General features: G+C 39.0%; 2 protein-coding genes across 5 annotated transcripts in view; both read right to left on the bottom strand.

The window, feature by feature from the left end:
• The window catches only part of agap1 (ArfGAP with GTPase domain, ankyrin repeat and PH domain 1), a 143,742-nt gene extending 124,532 nt beyond the window's left edge, over positions 1–19,210 (bottom strand). For 2 of the 4 annotated variants that reach the window (XM_083531805.1, XM_083531806.1), the window contains exon 1: positions 17,894–19,210. In XM_083531805.1, coding sequence (XP_083387931.1) covers positions 17,894–18,056 — 163 coding nt within the window. In that variant the 5' untranslated portion in view covers positions 18,057–19,210. The remainder of the gene's footprint in view (positions 1–17,893) is intronic. The other 2 variants (XM_083531804.1, XM_083531807.1) reach the window with 2 other exon arrangements.
• Positions 19,211–22,635: 3,425 nt separating this feature from the next.
• faimb (Fas apoptotic inhibitory molecule b) lies at positions 22,636–24,190 on the bottom strand. The gene is made up of 4 exons (XM_083562245.1): positions 23,927–24,190; positions 23,586–23,814; positions 23,270–23,319; positions 22,636–23,014 (listed from the first exon to the last, which is right to left on the bottom strand). Exons 1-4 carry the CDS (start codon positions 24,035–24,037, stop codon positions 22,877–22,879), a joined length of 528 nt encoding a protein of 175 aa, XP_083418371.1. The 5' UTR covers positions 24,038–24,190; the 3' UTR covers positions 22,636–22,876.
• Between the last annotated feature and the right edge of the window lie 1,154 nt (positions 24,191–25,344).

The raw sequence follows: 25,344 nt of genomic DNA, 5'->3' as shown, positions 1-25,344 counted from the left end.
GATGTGGCGGAGAGAATCCGGTCATTTTCCAAAATAAAACATCGTTCAGAATCAGATAAATAAAACTGAAATAATTTAAGTTATGTATTCTTTCTGTGCGGCCAGGTATCAATTGACCCAGGGGTTGGGGAACACTGACGTAAAGCACATCATTCTACAGTGAGGAAGATTATTTACAAGTAGAACTCTACAAGCCTCAGTTAGCATGTTAAATATTAAAGTTTGTGACAGAACAATTAGGAGGAGTATAGTTTGTTTAGAAGGATGGCCATGAGAAAACTATTCTCACTAAAAAGAACATGGCAGGACAAAGTTGCATATTAATAAAAAACAAAAGACCACTGGAACAATGTATTTTAGATAAATGAGACCAAAGTTCAGATGTTTGGCAATAATGCACAGCACCATGTTTGGCAGAAACCCAACACAGCAGATCAGCAAAAACACCTCATACCCACTGTCAAGCACAATAGTGGGGAGGGGATTATTTGCGCTTGTTTTGCAGCTACAGAACCTCAGAGAAGTCAACTATGAACTCCTCTGTATACCAGTATTTTAGAGTCAAGTGTGAGGCCATCTGTATGACAGCTATGGCAGGCTGAAATTTTCCAGCTATGTGTAGTTTTTCCCCAAGCTGTTACCACAAAGATAGATGCACATTTTATAGGATGTCTTTGGATGTGGTATCTAAAGCAATAAAATATAACTTTAGTTGAACTACTAGAAAGCTGTTCCAGCATGACAAAGTTAGCTCTGTGAACATATGGTTTTCTTGGACTGTGGAAGATCTTGAGTGGCCTGCTATAGAGCTCTGACCCAAAAACACTTTTATGTTAAGTATACATTGCATTTCATGAATGACACTGCCAGCAAGCAGCTCCTGACCTCATGACTAGCAACATTATGATTTTTATTATTTTTTATTAATTTTTTTGTTCTGTATGATTAAATCATTTACGATGATTTATTTTCAAATCAGTAAATCAGCAGCAATAAAAATTAAAATTAAATTCCCATGAAAACATGTATGCATGTAATAATGAAGAAAAAAAATCTGAGGAAACCTAAATCAGCTTCACATTTATTAGCACCCTTGGTACAGGTGGGGGGAATAAACAACATAAAAAAATATGACTTTGGGAATAATTAGTTTAATCTCACATTGAAAATATGAGAGAATGTTTTTGCACAACCTATTGTATTCCTATTTAAATAAACTAAAGAGATAATTTCCCTTTCACCATCAATGTAGTGTTGTACAGTTCACACTGTGTTGTAATTCAAGCAAAATTCCAAACATGATCTCTGGAACTCAGTCAGGGTGATAATCGGTTCTTGGTCACCTTCTCCCCTGTTTGCTCAGTTTGGTTGGGTGACCAAGGTCCGGGCTCTTCCACATTTCTTCCATTTAAGAATTATGGAGGCCACTGTGCTCTAGGAAATCTAAAGTGCTGCAGCAGTTTTTTTGTAGCCTGCCCCAGATCTGTTCCTTGCATCAATCCTGTCTCTGAGCTCTGCAGACAATTCCTTTGACCTCATGGCTTGGTTTTTGCTCTAATATGCATTGTCAGATATGAGGCCATCTACAAAGAGGGGTGTGCTTTTCCAAATCATGTCCAATCAATAAACTTTCTAACAGGTGGAAAATGTAATCAAGGTATAGAAACATCTCAGCAACAAACAAGAGAAATAGGAGCTTGTTTTCAAATGCTGTTACAAAGGGTCTAAATACTAATGCACATGCAATATTTTTTTTGTTTCTTTGATTGTTTTTTAATGTACAGACATTTCTAGAATTCTGTTTTCACTTTGTCATTATGGGGTACTGAGTGTAGATTAATAAGGAAAATAAATCAATATAAACATTTGTAATATCAGGCACAATGCAACTGATCATATGTCCCATACAAAAATATCAAAACACAAACACAAATATTTTGTATACACACAGAACACACTGAAATTCATGTACAAGATTTATTTATACCCTTGGAGCAAGTTCCATTTTAATTACAATACAGTGAGAATTAAAGTCAATATAAGCATCTGTCAAGTTTATTGCTCTAATATGTGGCTCAGATTGGTATTGTATTGAGTCCAATACTCCTGTTCTGTGCTAATTCAGGAAGTGGTCCGATCTCTTCATGAGTTCAAATACCAGCACCACCAAGCCACCACTACTGGGCCCTTGAGCAGGGACTTTAACTTCAATTACTTAGTTGTACAAATAAGAGCTTCTGCAAAATGCCATGAGCGGAAAAAAATAACTTGGACACCCATGACACATGGGTGCCCATAAAACAAAAGCAGAAAGTTTCTTGAATAATTATTTAAAAAAAAAAAAATCACCCATTTCTTTTTGTTGGTGCTTTATTTCATATTATTTCCCTCATCACTGCTGACCCTTACTGTATTAATGTGACATTAAATATGATCTGTTTTCATTCCTGTCTCATTCAACAATAGTTCTAAAATTATCTATCTGACCTATTGTGCTATCCGAAAAATATTGGAACATCTAAACCAATTCTGTCTTTTTAACACACACTAAATACATTTGTGTCAAAGGAATATAATTGAACTATTTATGTTTTTAATTGGTCGAATTGACGTGTGCTTCATGTTGCCCAAGGGTGTCTGTTTAGAAGGATTTTTCAAATAATTAGTAGATATAAAGTAGAAGTTGACGATTATTCGGCACTGATAGTTGATTGCTGGAACTATCGGCAAAGATCCCTGGCAAATGGTTTTCCGGGTTCCGGTCCGCTATCACTATGAGGGCAGCCTCTAGAGGTGAATCACTGGTACCACATGCTGTTTGTTTTTACACCTGAGATAGCACAGTGCACGGAGAGCGCAATATTGTATTTATTATTTATAATTTATTAATTATATAATTATTAATCAATATATTCATATTCATTTCACTTAGCACATTTGCATGATTCAGTACAGTTTTTTTGGTTTTTTTTTTATAAAATTCAGTACTATTTTATATGGAGTGTTTGTTTTTATCCAGTATCCATTTTAAAATGCGTGAGAGTGCAGTTCGATTCAACCTAGCTATCAGTATCGGTAAAATTTAAAATTAGTATCGGTCAGTCTTTACTATGAATTTCTACTCTGGGTTTTACCTGTGAACGCTGCATTGCTTGATAAACCAACATGAAGACCAGAGAGCTGTATATAGGAGAAAAGCAAGCAATTTTAAAACTGACAAAAAAAAGGGGAATTAAGCACACGCATTGTGTTATAAGAGGAATAGCACACTTCAGAATTTGAAGTTACAGGAAAATACTTTATCTTGTGGTAGTAACTGATTAGCTTTGTGTCAGGCTGCATCATTTCACCCCGCTGTTGTTCACATATATACATAGCGGTTACATACTACAAGCTCAAAACATCAGGGGCTTCTCTGTGCAGCTTGAGAAGAATTGAGGGTCTGTGTGTGCACATTCCCACCACTAACCCACTTTCCCCAAGAGGGCACCGAGCCAGCTGCAATTTTGAGCATAATTCAATTGAATGCAGTATTTTAGGCCACAAAAGTGCATTTGTGTGCTTTTAGCTCCATCCTCTCACCAGCACTCAAATCTCAAGATGGCTCTTAACAAGCAACAGTGTTTTTTTTTTTTTTTAAATACCTCTTCATCCCTCCCTTTTATTCCTCCTCTCTGTCTGACTTCAACACCCAAGTAGCCTCTTCCTCTCCTCTGTTCAAAGCAAGGCCGTGATGTGAACGGGGCTGACAGGGTTCCGTTTCATAGAAAGAGAACGAGAGACAAAGCCGGACGGAGAAAGAGGAAGAGCTATATGCCAGACCACAGCCTAGCCCTTATTCTTCTCTCTCACACACACACACACACACACACACACACACACACACACACAAAGCCAGCTGTGAGTCTATTCAGTTCCCTAACAACAAAGCTCAGGGGAACAAACAAAGACCTTCAAAAATCCAAACGATCTTTCTGTAATATAGTTTGGAGAAAAGAAAAAAAAAAACAAAAAAAAAAAAACACTTTTTTCAAATTGAACAAACTGAAAGAGTGACTAACACAGTCTTTAAATTTAAATGGTTCAGCAGGAGTGAAGAGTGAAACATGGGATAAATAGACAAGAACAAATAAAGTGGGACTCTTTCTATGTGGGGCAATAAAATCTGAGATGTGAGGGAGATCTATGAAATGTGCTTGATTCTGCATTCTTCAAATCCAGGAAATCATACTGTCATTTACTGCGTGTTATTTGTGAAGCAGCTTTCGCACTTGTCTGCATGTCTAGTGCATTGCTACAGTAAGAAAGATGAAGGCGAAGGAAAGTGCTTTGACTGACAAGTGAGATTGTGGGCTAAATATGATAGCGGCACTGATTAGATGTACCAGTGAGAGCGTGAGATGTGCTCACCATAAACGACTGATGCACCACGCATATTTTCACACAACTGGATGACTAAGAGCGGAACAGAAACATGATGTCATCCTGCGTCTCTGGGCTAGACGACCCCTTCTGCTGCAAAAGTGAGTCACAAGCATTCTGGACAGATTCACAGAAAATCAGAGACATCAGCCAGCTGGCTACATGCTTCTCTAGAGTTTGAGATGACTGTCCAAAAGTGACAGAAGTCCTTGAGTAACTGTTGGGATTTGGCTGGTTTCGAGTTTGATGAGGTTCAAGTTTCTCACTGCATGCTTGTACTTGCTTTTCAGATAATGGGATTTTGCCCTGCATCTTCCCTACTTTAGGTGCTTTCGCAGGATATAGCACTAGAGACGTGGTTTTGCCAGACTTGAACAGGTATTGTTAAAACCGCACTACATCACACGCTGTACCTGGATAAAGTCTCTTAAAAATTTATCATCATGAAAATCATGATGATCTGAATTCCTCAATTTTTGATGTGACTGTTCTTTATTTTTTATCCTTTTCGCTTCCCTGTCAGTGATTAGGGTTGCAAGAAACGTTGGGTATTCTTCAACTGAAGATTAATTATTATGTCTTTTAAAAGTGACTCTAAAAACAAAATGATCTGGTTACATGTCAGTTTTACAAAAGTTTTTCCAGTACAAGCTAAAACTATTAAACTCTATTGTAAATGTTCTTACATGTGAATCTTCTCCTCACTGTTTTCTGCCCGTTCCTCTATTTTTTTCATTCTGCAGCGTCTCCGATGTTTACCTGTCCAGAACGCTCCAGAGTTTGGAGGGTGGTGCGTCAGAAATAATGGTCCGTGTGGAAACAATGCTCTGTGTGTGGTTAAATAGACTATATTAAACTACACCCGGACAAATAATAAAAAAAAGTAGATTAAAAAAGACAAATAATTTGCCTCATTGATTTTTTTTGAGATTTGAATTACTCGAGGAATCATTTCAGCCCTACTCATTTGTTTTACTTTCTTGCTCCAATAACTGGATGCTGGCTCCTGTCTGTCAGCCAGTGAAATGACCTCTTTTGTGGATAAAGTTATATAATATCTTTAACACTCCAATGACTGTGAAAGGCAACCATAGAATTGTCATGGTGACTCATAGCAGGTCATATTATAGAGCATTCTTTTGTCCCTTTTAATGCTCTTTAAATGCTTCTGCCACTAGAAGATGGAAACTTTCCGGTTGTTCGTCTTTCCAACTGTCCTTTCGGGCAAGATTATCGTTCGCTCGTTATCTTAAAATAAAGTGCTTGAATGTTTGTAGGATTTATATGGAAGATGAAGTGATTAGATTCTAGATTCGATGCAAGGTCACACCAAGGTCAAATGTTTTTCTTCAACTTGCTTCCTGTTTGTATTTTGAGGGAATGCAAATTGCAAACAAGAAGAACTAGACCTTGTCTCTTGTCCCTGTCATCTAAGAGTTCTACTTGTTTTCCTCATTTCCTTTAAACTGTAGCTTTAAACGACTCCATCACGGTTCGCCGAGTTTTTTCCTTTCAACTGCATTGTGTGTTGTCAGAAAAACATATATGATATGATCATTTCGCTTCGTCACACCCATACAAGCTATGAACACAAACTGGATAGCAGATAAATGATTTATTAGTGCAAATACCAAATTTTTTCACTGTATGTTTAATCTGTTTGCTGAGAGGTGATTAGAGTATCTTTGTATACACTAACACATCCATTTCACTTAGGGATGGTTTGTTTGTGAGCTTCATGTTACCTTAAAGCCACAAAAGATGATTAAATATATATAAACACATGTATAAGAATGGATATGGAGTCAGGCCCAGTTCCCAAGCAGTAGAAAAGACCCAGAATCACTGTGGCCACCACAAGCAACATCTATGGGGGGTTAATTAGGTTAATGCCAGCAACCTAGCACCACTGCCATAGTAACCATAGCCCACCTGAGCACCTGTTCTCCAGTGTGTGGCTCTGTGCATGTGCCTGTGTGTGCTTGTGTGCATCATCATTTCTTTGGCATCCTATCCACAGTAAATCACTTAAATAGTAGTTTCAGGGCAAGACATCTACAGCTGTCAAAACAATGGTGCTGAATTGTCTCATCTGCGCATTTCTCTTCTAGAAGAAAGCGGCATAGTTTAATAAAAAAAAAGACAAGAGGCAGATGCTTTAAAGTTCCCCTTTACAGATTCTAAAAATAAATATATTATTTAATACAATAACATCGATTATTTAAATAAATAAATAAATAAATAAAACATGCGCCCTGTTTGCAAGCAACAGTGATGGGTTTATTATTACACATACAACCGGCAGCTGTGTCCTGATGCGGATCCGGGCGAGTATTACAATGGACTGAACCAAGTAATTAAGGCGAGGCTTTAATTTAGTAACTCAGCATACTGGAGCAAAGCTTAATGCATGTGGGTAAATTATTTATGCAAATATAAACTGGCCCTACTAAGAAATTCTTATTGGTTTATAAACACAATGTTTTCCTCATTGAGAGGCATGAACTAAGCATTAACATGTAAGTCACTGGTCGGCCGTCTCGGCTCCTTATCTGGACTTTTAGAAGAAAGGAATTTTAAACCTTCACAAATGTTAATCAAATGCTTCTGTTGTATACAAAACAAGCTTAGGGTTGTTTTTTTAAACAAGTGTTCGGCAGGAGACTGCAAACATTCCCAAGCATAAAAAAAAAAAAAAAAAAGCAAACAGAAAAATAGTGAGGCGTATCAGATGATTAATCCAGCTGTTCTCAGTGGCTGCGCATGTTCTGTACCTTCAGCAGACATATAAGGTGCTATAGCCTACATTAATTACAGCGTTAACACGAGGAGTGGGGGGCAGGAGCCGACAGATGGTGACCCGTCACAAGGAAAGTGCCATTGATTTTTTCCCCCTCTTAAACACTGGCAGATGGGAAGAGTGCCTCCTATTGATGCAGCACATTCACTCTCGATAGCAATGCAGTCTCTCTCTCTCTCACTCTCTCACACACACACACACACACACACACACACACACACACACACACACACACACACACACACACACACACACACACACACACACACACACACACACACACACACACACACACACTATTGTGAGCTAAAGCCATACTACAAATGAACCCGAAACGTGTGGAGAGAAGCACAGTCTCGCGCCAACTCATTATATATGAAGCTTGTCGTCCAGTTTCCGGTTCTGAAATTGATCGGCGTCTATTTAATATTCATGACATGAGCAGAGCCTTTGGAGGTCACAATCTATTCTAATCACAATTGCAAAAACCAGTTGGTTTATTAGCACTTCCAGAGTAAGATTCTTTGCAGGTATCAGGCTTGCAGATCCTGTTGTAGCGCAGTTTTATTCAGAGTGGTTAATGTGGCTAAATTGAACTTCCCCATACAGCTTTTAAAGGAAATCATGACTGCATTTGACTTAATACTACATTAAGCAGGGGTTTTGATTCAGTCAAGCTGAACAAGATATGTCATAATAATGACCGTGAACTTTACAGCAGGGTTTTATGGTTGAGACATTATGGTATTGTGCAATCCGAGGCCACAAATAGATCCGCTCCGTATATCTTTTCTCCCATCGAATTTGGTTCCAAAATGTAAAACGTGTATTTCCTTTGTTTCGATCGTGAAACATGCTGAAGGGAAATTCCAGTTTAAAAAAAAAAGCAGGGGTGGGGGGCAGCTGACCAGTAGTCAGATCTGTTCCTCTAGTCTACCTCATAGGTGTGGTTGCTCAGTCAATGAGAATTCAGGCTGTGAGTAACTTTCATTTATCATTACCTCCAATCTAAAAAATAAACAATTGGGTGAGATTATCCAATAAATAAAATACAAATCCATCTTTCTGTCTGATTAGTTATGCCTCATGAGCAATATAATCTTGTTGCAGCATAATTAGATCTACTGATAGACACGTCCCTCCTCCCACCTCACAAACCCCCTTCCTGTCTGGAAACTTCCATAAACGCTTTTGACAAGCAACATATTGATCATGAGTGATGGTGCAACAGACGCATCAGAGTGTCTGCAGCCCCCCAGACAGCTCCTTACAAACCAGTAACATCTGGAACACTGCAGCTAGTGATCAATGCACAGGAAGTGACATCAGGTACCTGGGTCCTTAGGGACACTGTGGGGGATGCATCATAGCCCACAGCAGGAAGACGGCTGTACACAGGCTATTCTTGTCTCCATGCGAGTCCTGAATCAGTGCTCGGCTATTGTCTGACTCCTGTTTGTCCTGCTTACAGTATAGTAACAGGAATGCCTGCCGCAGCTGCATGCCAAAGCTGGTGCGCTACAGCGTTTCCTTAAGTTTTTTTAAACACGGCTACATTTCTCAAACCTCCACCGACCCCAGGAGGAGTCACCTTCATCCTCCTGCAATGCTGTAAATTAGTGTCACAGGGGAGGGCCGGGGCTGTAGTGGTGTCAGTCAGGAGATACTCCAGCTCTGTGAATCCTCTCCCAACAAAACACGTGAGGTAAGAGTACAGCCGTTTAACAACATCCTACCGAAAAAGGAAGCAAGCATAAAAAAGAAAGAACAACGGGCATACACGCATGTTCCTCATAATGCATCATAAACAAAACACAGTCGTATCTATCAAGAGGATTCGCTGCCGTGACACGCAGCAGGAGTCAGAAAAGCATCACGGCGAGCCAAGGGCACAACAAAGGACTGTGCTGAGAGCCATGACATCACCACATCCCCGGATCATAACTGCTATTTCCTCAGGGATTGCCAGCAGGAAAGTAAACCACAGGTCACACATCATCAAATGCTCTACATCTTAAGAAGGTATACTGACCTATAAAAAATTTAGCTCACCCATATCCAGAGTGACTAACAGAACAAAAACATACACACAAGAAAGTTTAATGGGTCAGTATCTAAGAATATGCTCAGGTGGAGAGAAAAAAAAAAAAAAAAGCAAGGGTTAGTACAGCAGAAAAAGCTAATTAAATAAATAATATTTGTATTAAATAAAATACAATAGACTTCGCTACCATTACGCAAAGCAATAACGTAGCAAATAACCAATTACATAAATTAACAAACAAATAAACTAACAACCTAGCACCGAATGGCAGAAACAGATTCACAGGCTTCGTGAACGCAACATGAACTATGGCTCTTCCCACCTGTCAAGATCCAAGCTGTATATACCCCTGGGGCTGAAAGTGACAAGTGGAATCCACCCCCAATTCTTCCCAGCATGGAGGCTTCAATAATGCCACTTGCCACCGCTCTTCAAATCAGGCACGTTTTCATGCCTTACACCTAAGAGGGGTGTTAAATAGCTGCTAGGAAGGAGGTCACACAAGCTGAGCGTTTCTCAGGTCCATCTTTAAACTCCATTTGGCTGGGGAAACACTTACAGAGCACACGGCACTGCATTGTGGCCAGATAAAAGCTCACAGTTAAAACTGTTCCGTAATCTTAAATACTGCTTAGGAATAAACAAGATCTGATGCTGAAATGAAGCCTTAAACTACCATGAAAACATATATCTAGGGTTCTAAATTCTGTAGATTATTAGCAGAGGGTTAAGCCGATCGCAAATAGCTCAAAAGAAAAGAATTTACCCTGTTAAAAAGAGCTGGATAGGCGGATATATGCTATAACCATACCTGCCTATATAAAACAGCCATGTGCCCCTGGTAGGAGATGACAAACACACTCTTTCCTGTCAATCAGAGCCATACTAACCATCAAGTGCACATATAAAAGCTCATGCATGAGGATTTTCCCTAAATTCTTCCCAAATTTGGTTTCCACCTTATTTCCTCCCACCCACCAGTTAAGTCTCCAAGCTAACAACCAGGAAGGATAAAAGGTTAACATGTGCTTCATCTGAGACAGACAACCACGCAGGGTGACGTAACAAACTCTCAGAGGTCCAAGAGTCCTAACACTTTCCTCAGAGCGCATGCATTTCTCCACTCCACTCCAGAGCCCACAGATAGTGTCTTCTTCGCATTGTGTGCTCCTTTGTGAAGTAGCATGAGCAGCAGTTTGAAAAAGTTGTACAGCTTGGCTTCACAGCTGATTCAGAAAACTAGCCAGTGAATAGAATCTTGCAGTGGATTAAATTAGAAGAAAATTGGGGGTTTTCAGATTACACGCTTCACCTGTCAATTGAGATGATCTTGAATAAAGATCAATTGAGTAAAAGAGTCCAGATAAAATACAAAATGTCTGTCTTTTCATCCCCCCCCCTCCCCCTTCACTGGGAAAGAACAAATCTCTATTCAGCTCAGCCTGAGAACTCACAGTCTCTCACCACCCACACTCAAAACATCCAGCACACACAGGGGACAAGTGATGAGGGCAGAAACAAACCCAGAGCCGTAATTTTCAGCAACCGTTCAGTCTTTCCTTTTCAATTAATCCTTAAAGAGTGCACACAACAAACCGAGCACTATATTTATATTCCTCACTTATTTACAACCTCTGTATACAAGATATATACACTATATAACCATACTCTCACCATCCACCTGCACACTTGTGCAAATATCCAATCAGACAATCACGTGAAAATTTAAATGTCAGAAGCTTAAGTTAATGTTCATTAACATTAGTATTAATTATCGAAATGGGAGGAAATGTGATCTCACAGACTTTGATCATGCTGTGATTGTTGATGACAAAACAGGCCGATTTTCATATCTCTACAATTTACACTTCTTGTTGATCAGAGGTCAGAGGTAAATCACCAAAACTGGTTTGAGCTGACAGGATGCCTACAGTAACAACTGTAGTGAGCAGAAAAGAATCTCAGAATGCACAAGTCAAACACTGAGGCAGATGGCAGACAACGGCAGAACAGGAATGCGATGCGACCATGGTCACAGGCTCACCGAAAATGGAGAAGTTACAGTCGCTGCTGAGTGTGTGTATGTTTTATATATATATATATATATATATATATATATATATATATATATATATATATATATATATATATATATATATTTATATTTACACACACACACACACACACACACACACACACACACACACACACACACACACACACACACACACACAGTACAGACCAAAAGTTTGGACACACCTTCTTATTCAAAGAGTTTTCTTTATTTTCATGACTATGAAAATTGTATTCACACTGAAGGCATCAAAACTATAAATTAACACATGTGGAATTATATATGAAATTATATACAGTGAGGAAAATAAATATTTGAACACCCTGCTATTTTGCAAGTTCTCCCACTTAGAAATCATGGAGGGGTCTGAAATTGTCATCGTAGGTGCATGTCCACTGTGAGAGAGATAATCTAAAAAAAAAAAATCCAGAAATCACAATGTATGATTTTTAAACTATTTATTTGTATGACACAGCTGCAAATAAGTATTTGAACACCTGAGAAAGTCAATGTTAATATTGGGTACAGTAGCCTTTGTTTGCAATTATGGAGGTCAAACGTTTCCTGTAGTTTTTCACCAGGTTTGCACACACTGCAGGAGGGATTTTGGCCCACTCCTCCACACAGATCTTCTCTAGATCAGTCAGGTTTCTGGCCTGTCGCTGAGAAACACGGAGTTTGAGCTCCCTCCAAAGATTCTCTATTGGGTTTAGGTCTGGAGACTGGCTAGGCCACGCCAGAACCTTGATATGCTTCTTACAGAGCCACTCCTTGGTTATCCTGGCTGTGTGCTTCGGGTCATTGTCATGTTGGAAGACCCAGCCTCGACCCATCTTCAATGCTCTAACTCAGGGAAGGAGGTTGTTCCCCAAAATCTTGCAATACATGGCCCCGTTCATCCTCTCCTTAATACAGTGCAGTCGCCCTGTCCCATGTGCAGAAAAACACCCCCAAAGCATGATTCTACCACCCCCATGCTTCACAGTAGGGATGGTGTTCTTGGGATGGTACTCATCCTTCTTCTTCCTCCAAACACGTTTAGTGGAATTATGACCCAAAAGTTCTATTTTGGTCTCATCTGACCACATGACTTTCTCCCATGACTCCTCTGGATCATCCAAATGGTCATTGGCAAACTTAAGACGTGCCTGGACATGTGCTGGTTTAAGCAGGGGAACCTTCCGTGCCATGCATGATTTCAAACCATGACGTCTTAGTGTATTACCAAAAGTAACCTTGGAAACGGTGGTCCCAGCTCTTTTCAGGTTATTGACCAGCTCCTCCCGTGTAGTTCTGGGCTGATTTCTCAACTTCCTTAGGATCATTGAGACCCCCACGAGGTGAGATCTTGCATGGAGCCCCAGTCCGAAGGAGATTGACAGTCATGTTTAGCTTCTTCCATTTTCTAATGATTGCTCCAACAGTGGATCTTTTTTCACCAAGCTGCTTGGCAATTTCCCCGTAGCCCTTTCCAGCCTTGTGGAGGTGTACAATTTTGTCTCTAGTGTCTTTGGACAGCTCTTTGGTCTTGGCCATGTTAGTAGTTGGATTCTTACTGATTGTATGGGGTGGACAGGTGTCTTTATGCAGCTAACGACCTCAAACAGGTGCATCTAATTTAGGATAATAAATGTAGTGGAGGTGGACATTTTAAAGGCAGACTAACAGGTCTTTGAGGGTCAGAATTCTAGCTGATAGACAGGTGTTTAAATACTTATTTGCAGCTGTATCATACAAATAAATAGTTTAAAAATCATATATTGTGATTTCTGGATTTTTTTTTAATAGATTATGTCTCTCACAGTGGACATGCACCTACGATGACAATTTCAGACCCCTCCATGATTTCTAAGTGGGAGAACTTGCAAAATAGCAGGGTGTTCAAATACTTATTTTCCTCACTGTACATAACAAAAAAGTGTGAAACAACTGAAAATATGTCATATTGTAGGTTCTTTAAAGTAGCCACCTTTTGCTTAGATTACTGCTTTGCACACTCTTGGCATTCTCTTAATGCCTACTTTGAAGAACCTACAATATGACATTTTCAGTTCACTTTTTTGTTATGTATATAATTCCACATGTGTTAATTCATAGTTTTGATGCCTTCAGTGTGACTCTACAATTTTCATAGTCATGAAAATAAAGAAAACTCTTTGAATGAGCAGGTGTGTCCAAACTTTTGGTCTGTACTGTATATATAATATATATAAACTTTTGGTCTGTACTGTACTGTATATTTTATATATATATATATATATATATATATATATATATATATATATATATATATATATATATATATATATATATATAAAGAATGTAGTCAACTATTTTAGATACTAAAATATATATACTATATAATTCAGCAAAAAATTTTATGTTTTCATCTTCAGTAAACGTTCCATGTAGTAAACAAATGTGCATCATGAAGTTAATTATAGTCCTTTAACAGCAACCAGTGTTTCAGTTCTCATAAGCTACAGCAATCTACAAATTACATTTTTTATATTAATAATTTCATTTTTAGCCATTAAATATAATGCAACCATTTACTATAGAAACAATGGCATAATAAAGCAAGCAACACTGTGACTCTAATCAGAATCAGGATATTATATTATATATATTACACCACTGTAATATAAACACTGACATACTGTTTAAAAAATGATAATCCTAAACTGATGATGCAAAGAACCAGTTAGTTAATCATCTAAAATATTGCTTGTTGTGTTCATACTTACCCAAAAAACGTTAAATGTTACTGTGTTAGGCTTGGTGCAGTCAATTAATTCACCTCTGACCCCAGACATGACATAGCTGGTTCACAGACATATGGGGCCCCCAGTAATAGTACCCCCTTCACACCAGTGGCCTCTGTGAACCATCCTGAGGGATTTCTAATTAAATCTAAACAGATATATGGCATCTCTGCTGCAGCCCTGCTAGTGAGCTCTGTCCTGCTGAACACAAAACCAGCACCAAAACACATAAAAACTCACCCTGCAGTTTGAACAAGGATGAACGATTAAGAGCTTAATGGTGAAAAATAACAACAAACTGAGGATTGACGAGCAGTATGCAGGCAGTAAAGGACAGGGAGGTTTGACGGTGCACATTAGCTTATCGCTATAGGGTGGGTGGGGGTACGCTCTTCTGTCCTGATGCTTGTAACGAACTACACAGAACAGTTGCTGCCTGCTGCTCATTAATGGTCCCCTCCAGGCAAGCAGGATGGGAAGGGCAGGAGTTTACACCTGAATCACCATCTGCAGGACGCCCGGGCAGATCTGGGGATCCCAGGCTCTGTTGCCATGCCAAAGTGACCCTGATGCTGTGACGTTCGGCATATAAAGGACACGAATATGAAGATCTGCTGCAAGCACTCAGGTCTCTTTTATTCCAAGTCTAATTGTCTATGGTCAATGTGAAATGGTAGTTTTGTACGTGCAGGCAGTGCAGTGGAGCAGGTGGTGCTAAAATTATCGTGCAAATATGAACCCTTTCTCTCTGGGCTCACTGAGAGATGAAGGGCAAAAAAATTTACCACGTTGGACCACGTGGTACACTCTGGGACACAGGCAGTACTGATCTACTGGTCTCTATAATTACGAACAAGCTCCAGCTAACCCAGTGAGCAGATTTATATTGCTTTGGGGACTTTGAACTCTGATCACAGGGACCCTGAATATGGAGCGAAGTCACTAAGACGATAGCTGTGCCAGATTTGCTGCAGCAGGATGCTAAGATGCTTTGCCCTTTACAAAAGCCAGGGTGGTAGTGACATGCTCACACAGATGTGCTCTGTGAGTGAGATGTATGTAAAAAAAACGACTCGTTGTGGTGAGGGTTGCCTCAGCAACACTTTGAACAAAGATGACCACAAAGAGGGAGCAATTCAGAAAAGGAACAATGCGTGCACTGCGCAATTGTCCGATCTCTCTGGGACTGGGACACACACACCCCACTAATATCAGCGTCCCAAGACCGTGGCATGGTATGCGGTTGCGTAACCACTACATGCAGCCTCTCTGATACCACAGTGCAACAATCAGACGGTTACATAATCATTCTTCTACTGTCCTATTTGCTTTCCCTCTTATTTCTAATTCAACCTCGATTTCCAGTCACAGCTTTCCCCTTTCCCTTCTGTGCTTGAAACTCTCGATTTCTTTCATCCTCCCAAAAACTAGCATACACTGAATTTTTCAACAGTCATTCTTTATCTACTTCTTGCTCTCGCTCACAGTCTGCGTTCTGCATGCACTTGCATGATTCTCTCTCCGTCCAGCTTCCGTTCCAAATCTATCCATTAGGCATCCTACAGTTCTCATATGTGAAAGATCAAGAGGCGTGTCCTGTATCAGTTTTCAGTCTGGGTCTACCATCTGTCAAGAGGCTGTACAATAAAAAGTACTGTTCAGTATTGATCTAAACTGAAATCTAAAGCAGAATGTAATAGGGGAAAAAAGCTACAATGTAAGACAAAAAAAAGTAAAAGTCAACCAAACAAAACGGCCCTTTTCCACAGAAGACCTTTGTTACTTTCACTTGAATACACTGACCAAGCAAACTGGATTTAAAATGACACACGTTCTGACTTAACCCTTTTAAGGAAAATGTCAGAAGCTAACCTAGCACAGGTCTGTTTGTATGAGGATTGTCAGACGGATTCTTCTACATGCCTTAGCAGGTTTCATTCATCCATTCCTCAACTCCTTACCCAGTCAAACTAAATCTAAAAGGTCTGACAATGTACACCTCCCCAATAAGCACTGGTGTATTGGTTGATACACATTATAAATTGTGATATTTATACATATTAGCAATTATAATATATATATTATTTAAGTGTGTTGATGCCATGAACAAAGCTGGTTAAAGACACTACACAAACCCTTTTCACACAACCCCTCCATGTCATCGTTCATAAATGTCATCTTCGCAAAGAATCAGTGTAAATGTCAAGGAACAGTGCCGTACTCATCAGCGCAGTCCATTACTGAGTACATATTTGAAACACTTCTGGGACAAACACCGAGCAATGAATCGGAAAAGTACATTGGATGGGGAGAAAAAGGTTTCTGCGGTTACTAATGATACATCCCCTTTAATCCGGATAAACATTAAAAAGCCCAATTTTTAATGTTTTTTTGTTTTTGTTTTTTTTTTTTAAACGTGCACCCACGTGGATAAAAACAAAATGCAGGTTTGCAGTTGCATGCAGAAGTATGAACTGGAAAACAGACATTCAAAACTGATAACGTGTTATGTTTTTGTTCTACGCTTTGTTTAAAAAGATTTGCCACTAGTGGAGTAAATGTATTATTGGATATATTTTTGGGAATTGCATGCATGTAAGATTATCCTCTAATCTTTCCACCTATAAAATAACCCCAAACATTATTAAAAAAATGTATAAATAAAGAGCATATACTGTACATATGCCAGGTAAATGTATGTTCCATTTGATCCTGCAGTAATGTGTTTTTTCATAAACATAAATGCTGCTTTTGCCTAAAGTTAACGTCTTTAAAAATGTAGAAGTTTTAAAAGAGTTTTTAGGTGTGGGAGCATATATACGGCCTACACACAGGTTCCGGTCATGTCATCCAAAATGCCAAAGTATTAAGCTTTCAACAAATAAACAGAAATATAAACAAGCAATTAAGCAAACAGATAAAGTAACTCAGTATATGAAAGCTTCTCTTTTTGATTCCTTGACGTGCTTTAGCCAGACTGCTTTTTATAGAAGCAAGCGTCAACTCTGTTCCAGTCAACAATGTTGAGCTTCAAACAGTTGATAAGGAGTCTGTGTAATCCAGAAACACGCTCTAATTTACGATGACCATTTCAAGCATTATAATGATTTTTGCATTATATAAAAATAGGACTATATAAGTGAATTTTCCTGTTTTAAGCTTCATCCCCAAACACATCACTGCAACACAACTACATGAGTGATTAATTCTCGCTCAATTCCTGACCAATGATCTGCTGTTAAGCCCATTAAACACTTTTTGCCATTTTTCTATCAAGGACTGTACAGAGTAGACAAGTGCGGTGAAATATTTTTGGAAGAGTTACGCATAAATTGCTATCTCTGTGAAATATTGAAAGATCCCATGCAAACTGGACAATAATCAGCCATCTTCTGTCAACATTAATTAACAAACATTTGATGTTTGCCCAGAAATCTTATACCATTCGAAGACCACTCTGTGACTGGAGACAATCTGATGATGCAATGCTCATGCACTTTATAAGCATGGCTTATATGGGATACAATGACACACCAGTTATGCAGTAAAGTACAAACAAATAAAAGTGTGTTTAAAAAAAAGGTGTGAAACTGAAGTGTACACAGCACTCATAATATGTCCTAAACAGTTCCGGGACACCAGATGTGTCCTTCAGGCTAGCATGATGCCTGAGATGCAGAAGGAAACCAGACAACCTGAGTAAGACTGAAGTGGAATGGGATTTCAGATCAGGTCAATGAGAAATCAATAGAAATGCTATTAAGAGTCTCAGCTCCAGCCAGCCTTACCTTCGATGGCAATGACATGCTCCCTGATCTGGTTCTGCAGCAGAGGCTCGTCCACCCTCTCCAACAGCTCGTAGATGGAGTAGATGTTCGGATGGACGGACTCAAATCGCTGGATCTCGGCTCTGATGGCCGCCGAGTTGGCGAGATGCTGCTGGTAGTTCATGCTGCCGATGAAACGCCGATTCAACACGACAAAACGGCTCTCTTTAGAGAATTCAGCCTGCGACTTACACCATCATCACCAGCAGCAACGTGAACCGACCACCAATACTGTCTTCGTTCGGCTTTATATGTTATATATATATATATATATATATATTACATTTACTTAAACACGCGGTGATTTAAATCACTTAATGTCCTTCTGCATAGGCTTCCTGACAAGTTCAACACCACCCAAAATCCAAAGCGACTAGCTGGCAGTAGATCCGAAATGCGGCGTTGTGATGAGAATATTTCCAAACTGCAGATCCCAGTGCAGAAGCTCGAAAGCCGGACAAAAGCTGAGAGTTCTCCCGGGGTGAAATCCTGACTGGAGACGGTCAGCTCGGCACAGCTTCCCCATATCCTCCCTCCGCCTCGGGAGTAGAGAAAGACCGAAAGGTGTGTGTGTGTGTATGTATATCTATGTATATCTATCACTCAAACAAAACTCAACCTGCATGAAATCAGTGTGTGTTCGGTTTAAAGGCTATGTAGCTAGCCAGGTTGAAGAAAGACAAGTACAAGGCCCCTAAAAAGCGGTTCGTTCTTGCAGAATAAAGTGGACAAAACCAGGCCCGTACCCTGTCATCGTTTTTAGACCGCTGTCTGCATCATTTAAACGCCAAAAAGCAAACAGTCAGCCGAAAAAACGCTCCCGGGAAGCTTGTGGAGCGAAGCGGAGTGCCGGAATGGAGTGGAGTGCTGTGTGAAGTGCTCCGCTAGCGCGCTAGCCCGCTGGAGTGGATCGGCTCTGCGCGCTCCCGCTCTTCTCCCGCTCTTGGTTTCACTTTAAAAAAGATTAAATAAAAACAGCGGCTAAACTATTTTTCTCCACGAACACGCCGAGCTTTCCGAGTTTCACGCACAAAAACTACGACTCGTCTCCCTGTATTGTTCGCCGTTTCGCCTGCAAAGACGTGAGCGCTCCCCGTCTTCCTCCTGCGCCGCTCGCCGTCCCGTCCGTATCCCCCCTTCACACGCCATTGCGCGTGCTCGCTCTTTGGGACGTTTTCCTACTGGAAAGCCGCGGTCGGAGCGTTAGTCACGATCGTGACTGCAACCATCCTGCGCAGTGTTTTGGCCCCGTTTCGTCTCTGGCTGCGCAAACCTTGTGCAGCACATGTGATAGATAGATAGATAGATAGATAGATAGATAGATAGATAGATAGATAGATAGATAGATAGATAGATAGATAGATAGATAGATAGATAGATAGATAGATAGATAGATAGATAGATAGATAGATAGATAGATAGATAGATAGATAGATAGATAGATAGATGCAAACTGACAAGTGCAGATATATATGTAAATATGTGTACAGAAAAAGCAGGGGCTATAGCGGTGAAATATTTGTTACCATCAATTTTAACCTCATAAGAATGACCCTGGGTTTTCCTACAGTTTTTTATTACAGTTTTCCTTTGGATTTGAAATTAAGGTGACCTGTAGGTTTTTGTGCAAATTATACAGAAAAGAACATGCAAAAGTATAAATGGTACATGAAAAAGCTTAACAACTGTTTTTAACTGTTTAACAAATGTATTTATTTTTTTCTGACTTTTCCTCAAGGTGTCTACATTTTCTTGAAAAGTCAGTTCTTGTAAATGTCCTTTAAAATATTCCCTCCTTGGATCTTCCCACTTCGTCCAGGCCTGCCTCTGGATAGTGTTGTCTTCGATTGTAGGCCACTCTGTGCAGCTGGGAACGGTTTCTTATCAACGCCTTGGGTGGTTCCATGAAATTCCAAAATAGGAACGGGAGCTTCGAGGATGGATTTGGACTGTCGTTAATGTCAACAGTCTGCTACACTGACTCAGGACTACAGTTTGCTTCTGATTACCATCACTGTACCCCGCAACATTGTATATCTGTAATAAATGTACATTCAATGTAACCCAGATGAGGATAGGTTCCCTCTTGAGTCTGGTTCCTCTCAAGGTTTCTTCCTTATGCCATTTTGGGAAGTTTTTCCTTACCACAGTCGCCACTGGCTTGCTCATCAGAGACAAACTTTTACATTTATACAAACATTTATAAAGAACATCTTATTTATTTTTTATCACCACATTATCTGTGTAAAGCTGTTTTGAGACAAGGTTTATTGTTAAAAGCGCTATACAAATAAAAATGAATTGAATTGAATTAAATATATCTGCAAACCAAAACAATTTCTTCTCCTTTGTCAGACATTGTGAAAAAACAGCTCATAAATCCACACGCATGTATTTGAGCTTGTGCAGTTTGCTACAGATGCTGTTTGTGAACTCTGACTAGTGCACTCTTTGACCATCCAATCAAAGGAATTAAAAATGCTGATGTGATCGGACACCTCGAAGTGGCCAAATTAAGTTAAAGTAACAGCTTCACCCTAGAGAAATGCTATAAAACAAAGAGAATAGACTATTTGAAATAATTTGGATGAACAAAAATATATTAAAATGTAAATCAGTGAATTTGATAGAGTTGTTGGCCAAGAACACTACAAAGCTGATTAAAGATTGTTAAAATTACAAAACATTTTTATCTGTTTAAATGTACCTTAAATGAATACTTTTCATGATTTTAATACTCTTATCAACATGGGCATGGACACATATGAATGCTTTATGTGCAAATGTATGTTTATTACTAGTGAAACCATACTCAACATAGAGCATGAAGACAAAATATCATTGTAAATGTTTTAAAGTAATTATGGTGTTTTAAATGACGTGAATCATCAGGACACCAAACAGAACTTTTGCTATATTTCCACACGAACGGTTTTAATTGCCGGATGTGTGCATCATGGCAGTTTTTGGATCAGTAAAACAAATGTTTAGTGATTAAAAAAAAATTACAAATTCAGTGGAGTTTATTTTTTATATCCGAGTAAATAAAGGACATCATGAGATAACGTGTCTTGCGTTGAAAGTTTTCGGCTCTGATTTATTTATTTATTTATTATTTATTTATTTATTTATTTATTTTTCGTAAAAATGGTCAAACAGAAATGCTCACTGCATTAATCGCCCGTTAATAAAATTTGTGCCATTAAAATGATTTTGCGTTAATTCTTTATTAAATAAATAATATATATTCCTTGGTCTTTTTGATGAGGTCAGTTGCAGAATGTAAACTGTTTTTTCCATAGAATATATTTAAATGTAAAAATGTCCTATGGAAGTTTTTTTTCACAGACCATGCTGTAAAATGTGCACTTTATGTCATGCAACAGTTGTGTAGTTCTGTGTCTTGTGTTACTTTTTCTTCATTTATGTTATCTTATGTACAGGAATGTCAAATGTACACCCATCATTCACTCAAGTAGAAGTACAAATACACATGTTTTGAAAGACTGGTAAAAGTAAAAGTACCGACCACTTTTTCACTCAAGTTAAAGTAAAGAGGTTTGGGCTCTGACTTGTACTTAAGTATAAAGTAGCCATTAATACTACCTGTTTAATATTAATATAATAATACAAAGGAATGTCAAATTTTGTTATCTAATGAATGTATCCAGACTGATCAACCACCACATAGAACACAACAAGAGAAAAGATAATGATGATTAGGTGATCAGGAACGTCTCTGTTCTCGGTCATATTTACATCGTTGACTCCATTTGTCTCATCTACATTTACCCCAAACTTCTTGTTGCCTTCCCCCTTGCTCGTTGTTATCTTCGTAGGCTATCCTACATCTGTGGAGCGCAATAGCTAGAAAATGATAAACAAGTGGCAGGTTGAACAAGCCACGCAATGACAAGAAATAGGTTGATGGGTTGTAAACAACACGCAGTGAGAAGAAAAAATATTGATCGTCACCAAATAGAATAAATAGTGAAGTTCTAATACTAGAAAAATGTTAGTATTTGTACTTAATTCCCATATGTGCTTATGTAGTACCTTGGTTCATGGAAATGTTGGTTTGTGGTTTGTTTCACTGTGTACTCTACCGTATATGGTTGGATTGACAATATCGAAATTGTTATGTAATTATCCATAAAATGTCTTTTAAATTATATCAGAGTGCAAAATATAACCACATAGGGTGTAACAATCTTGGTTTTAATAGTTCCTCCATTCATGGCATGGCATAAAAAATGCCTAACTCTGAACACATATGAATATGATATGTTTCATTAAACGAACTGCATAGGAGAACAAAAAAACTCTTGGACACAAGATTTGAGCTCAGAACTGGGGTGACAGGCTTATTTTAAGAGTGCCAGCTGCTATCCATGTGGTCACACCCCAACACATAAGTCACATAGCAACAAAGGGGGTGTACTTATCACTCGACCCAGTTTTTAATCTGAGCACAACATTGTGTGCAACTGCATATGCGTGCACACAGATAAGACGTAAAATGATATAGGCCATAATTAGTCGATGCCACATTAGTTTTAGTAATTTATTTCAATTTATTTTGTGCATTAAAAGGCATTCTTGCAGTAAGAATAGAAGAAAACATCTAATCTGCAACATAATTGATAAAATATATATCTCAATTCTACAAAGGTGTTTATAGAAATAGTAGATAACCAGAAAAAAACAATGCCATTTTCAATTCATTAAAATGACTTAAATCGCTGATCATATTTATTTCATTTATTGTTCTATAGTGGAGTTTTTCCCAAGTCAAACCATATAGCACACGTACTACAGGTCATTTAGTTAATCACGTTTTAAAAACAATACATTCAGAAGTGCCAGAGTACAAGGAAGTAACCGCTTGTTCCTTTGCCACCTGATCCTCAAGTACTCAAAAATGAAACAAGTCCTTCTTCGCTATCACATGACCTTTGTCCCATTCACAAGCAGAGTGTGCATTACTCCATTTCTTTTCTTCCCACTGCCAGTGGCTTTTATGCAACACTCATGTTTCCCTACTGCAAAGTGCGTCTCAGTGCCATCATCTGTAAACTCCCCCTGTGCATAAATACAAACAGAAATACACAAATTTTCGGCAAGGTCAGAGTTGCTAATGCATTAGATATAAAGCACAGCACCTATAAATATCCTTTCAAATGGATGCTTACTTGAATGTATCTCATTCTAAATGTCTGCAGCAGCATATTCTTAAAACGTGGCAAGTTTTAATTATATTGACGCATGAGCTCTTTCCATACAATGAGTCACCCAAAGCATGATTCATGATTTAGAGAAGTTCAAAACGTAACTTACCGTGGTTTCCACCTTTTGACCATTGCACCATACATCCATGGTGTCTTTCTCTAAAACGTTAGAGAAACCAGAGAAATTCAAACAACACACATTAGAAAATGGAGCACATGAGGACATGCAGGAGTATTGCAACATCTGGCAAAGGAGGATGCCTGTGACTGTAATCCTGTAATTACACATGCTACAGACATCTAGAACTCTTTGCATGCTTGTCTGAAAAAGACTGCAGAAAACTGCACATGAAGGTTTAAATAAGATTCCCTTGAAGACAATGAGCTTCTTGAAGATAATAAGTCACACAGACAATCTTTCTTACCGAGAACAATTCTACAGTCAGCACCATCAAGTTTCAGCAGCCAAGTCTTGGATATTTTGGCCCAGTTGTCTTGAAAAGTCTGGAGGCTCTTTCCATTAATTTCCAGAGTGTACTCATAAGTAAAGCCGGTAAGTGCTTCAATATTTATAGTAGCTTTTGCTCCTGTATGTCCAACAGGAAATGTTTCCTTACCAACCAGTTTGAACATCCAGTCCCGCCTGAGGGTCTCCTTCAAAAACAAAACCATTGTTGAATATACAGCATGATGACACTAAGAATAATATGCATTATTTTGCATCAGCACCAAACCAAATCATAGGATAATAAACTTTTCAGCTCACTTTTCCATTGATATAAATTACCCGCTTCCCTGTAGTGGTTCCATGCTCAAATTCAATCTGGTAAATCCCGTCACTGAGAGGTACCTCCCACATACCCACCATGTCAGCCATTTGAGTCTACTGACCTTACTGCAGGTTATGTATTTTCCCTTTATTCCACCCTAACACACAGTCCAAACCCAAACCGGAACATATTAACAATCTTCATAGTTCTAAACTGCTGATGAATTTCCTGAAGCCATTTTATTCCTGACCAGTGCTCACTCAGCAACACATGCATTAGTGTTAAGAGGATTAAATTACCAGGCCCTGTGTGTGTGTGTGTGTGTGTGTGTGTGTGTGTGTGTGTGTGTGTGTGTGTGTGTGTGTGTGTGTGTGTGTGTGTGTGTTCTAAAACTGAAGTAAATAGCAATTTAGGTTTTTTCTGCAGTCATTTATCTAAAAACTACATTAAAGAAAAATACATTGCCTTGCCAATATATCCCAGTCCAATAAAACCATTTAAATGTCATCTAATCTATTTGTGTACTGTATCCTCCCTAAGTAGTGCCACAATGGCCAAATGCAAATTACTGGCTGTATGGAGTTTCACTAGATCTCTTTGTAAATTGTCTTTTAGAAGATGACTAAATTCTGAGTAAGAGAACTACCAGTAGATGGCAACCTCTCTTATACTCATTCTTTCCCTTTTGTTCTGTTTCCCCTCCCCATTTTCTCACCCCTTCCCTCCAGACACTTACTAGTCTTTAGCCCTGTGTTTTCTGTTCTCTGACTGTTGTTGTATGTAGCAACAGGGTTCAGGAGGAACGTTGTTTAATTTCACTGTGTAATGCATCAGCTATATATGGTTAAAATGACAATAAAAGCTTCTTTACTCTTGACTTATTACCATTTACGCTTGCCTGATTTTGTGTGAAAGTCAGGGAGCAAACTTGGGGTGACTGAGATCTTAGGGACTTTTCAGTTTGCTGCCATTTTTCTTCCACTTTGGGTAAATATTTATTTGAAGCATAGAAGCCAGCTTTAGGCAGAGTGATTCCTTATTAATTAATTAAGTACAAGTAATTATAGGAAGCAGGGTGGTTGAACAAGTAATGGCACCTCACTCCAGTGGGGTCCACGGTTTGATAGTGAGCTCAGATTACTGTCTGTTTCTCATTTTTCTTTCTGTGTCCCTGTGAGGTTCTAACAGGTACTCTGGTTTCCTTCCTCCTATCCAATCATGCCTGTAGGTGTACTGCTGTCTCCCAGTGGTTAACGCGTGTGTGTGTGGGTGTGTTTGTTTGTGTGTGTGTGTGTGTGTGTGTGTGTGTGTGTGTGTGTGTGTGTGTGTGTGTGTGTGTGTGTGTGTGTGTGTTCGTGCGTGTGTGTGTGTGTTAGAGATGGCAAAAGTACACGCATCATTCACTCAAGTAGAA

This window comes from Silurus aristotelis, assembly GCF_946808225.1.
Source record: "Silurus aristotelis genome assembly, chromosome: 2".
NCBI classification, from domain to species: Eukaryota; Metazoa; Chordata; class Actinopteri; order Siluriformes; family Siluridae; genus Silurus; species Silurus aristotelis.
The sequence above is the reverse complement of the archived record's forward strand: the minus strand, read 5'-3'. Positions and strand labels throughout refer to the sequence as shown.

Excerpts from the sequence above, each read along its gene's own strand:
- faimb (XM_083562245.1), bottom strand. The coding sequence starts at position 24,037 with ATGGCTGACATGGTGGGTATGTGGGAGGTACCTCTCAGTGACGGGATT. Across the intron at positions 23,815-23,926 it reads TAATTTATATCAATGGAAAA|GAGACCCTCAGGCGGGACTG; the intron begins GTGAGCTGAAAA and ends TTGTTTTTGAAG. Across the intron at positions 23,320-23,585 it reads TGACTGTAGAATTGTTCTCG|AGAAAGACACCATGGATGTA; the intron begins GTAAGAAAGATT and ends CTAACGTTTTAG.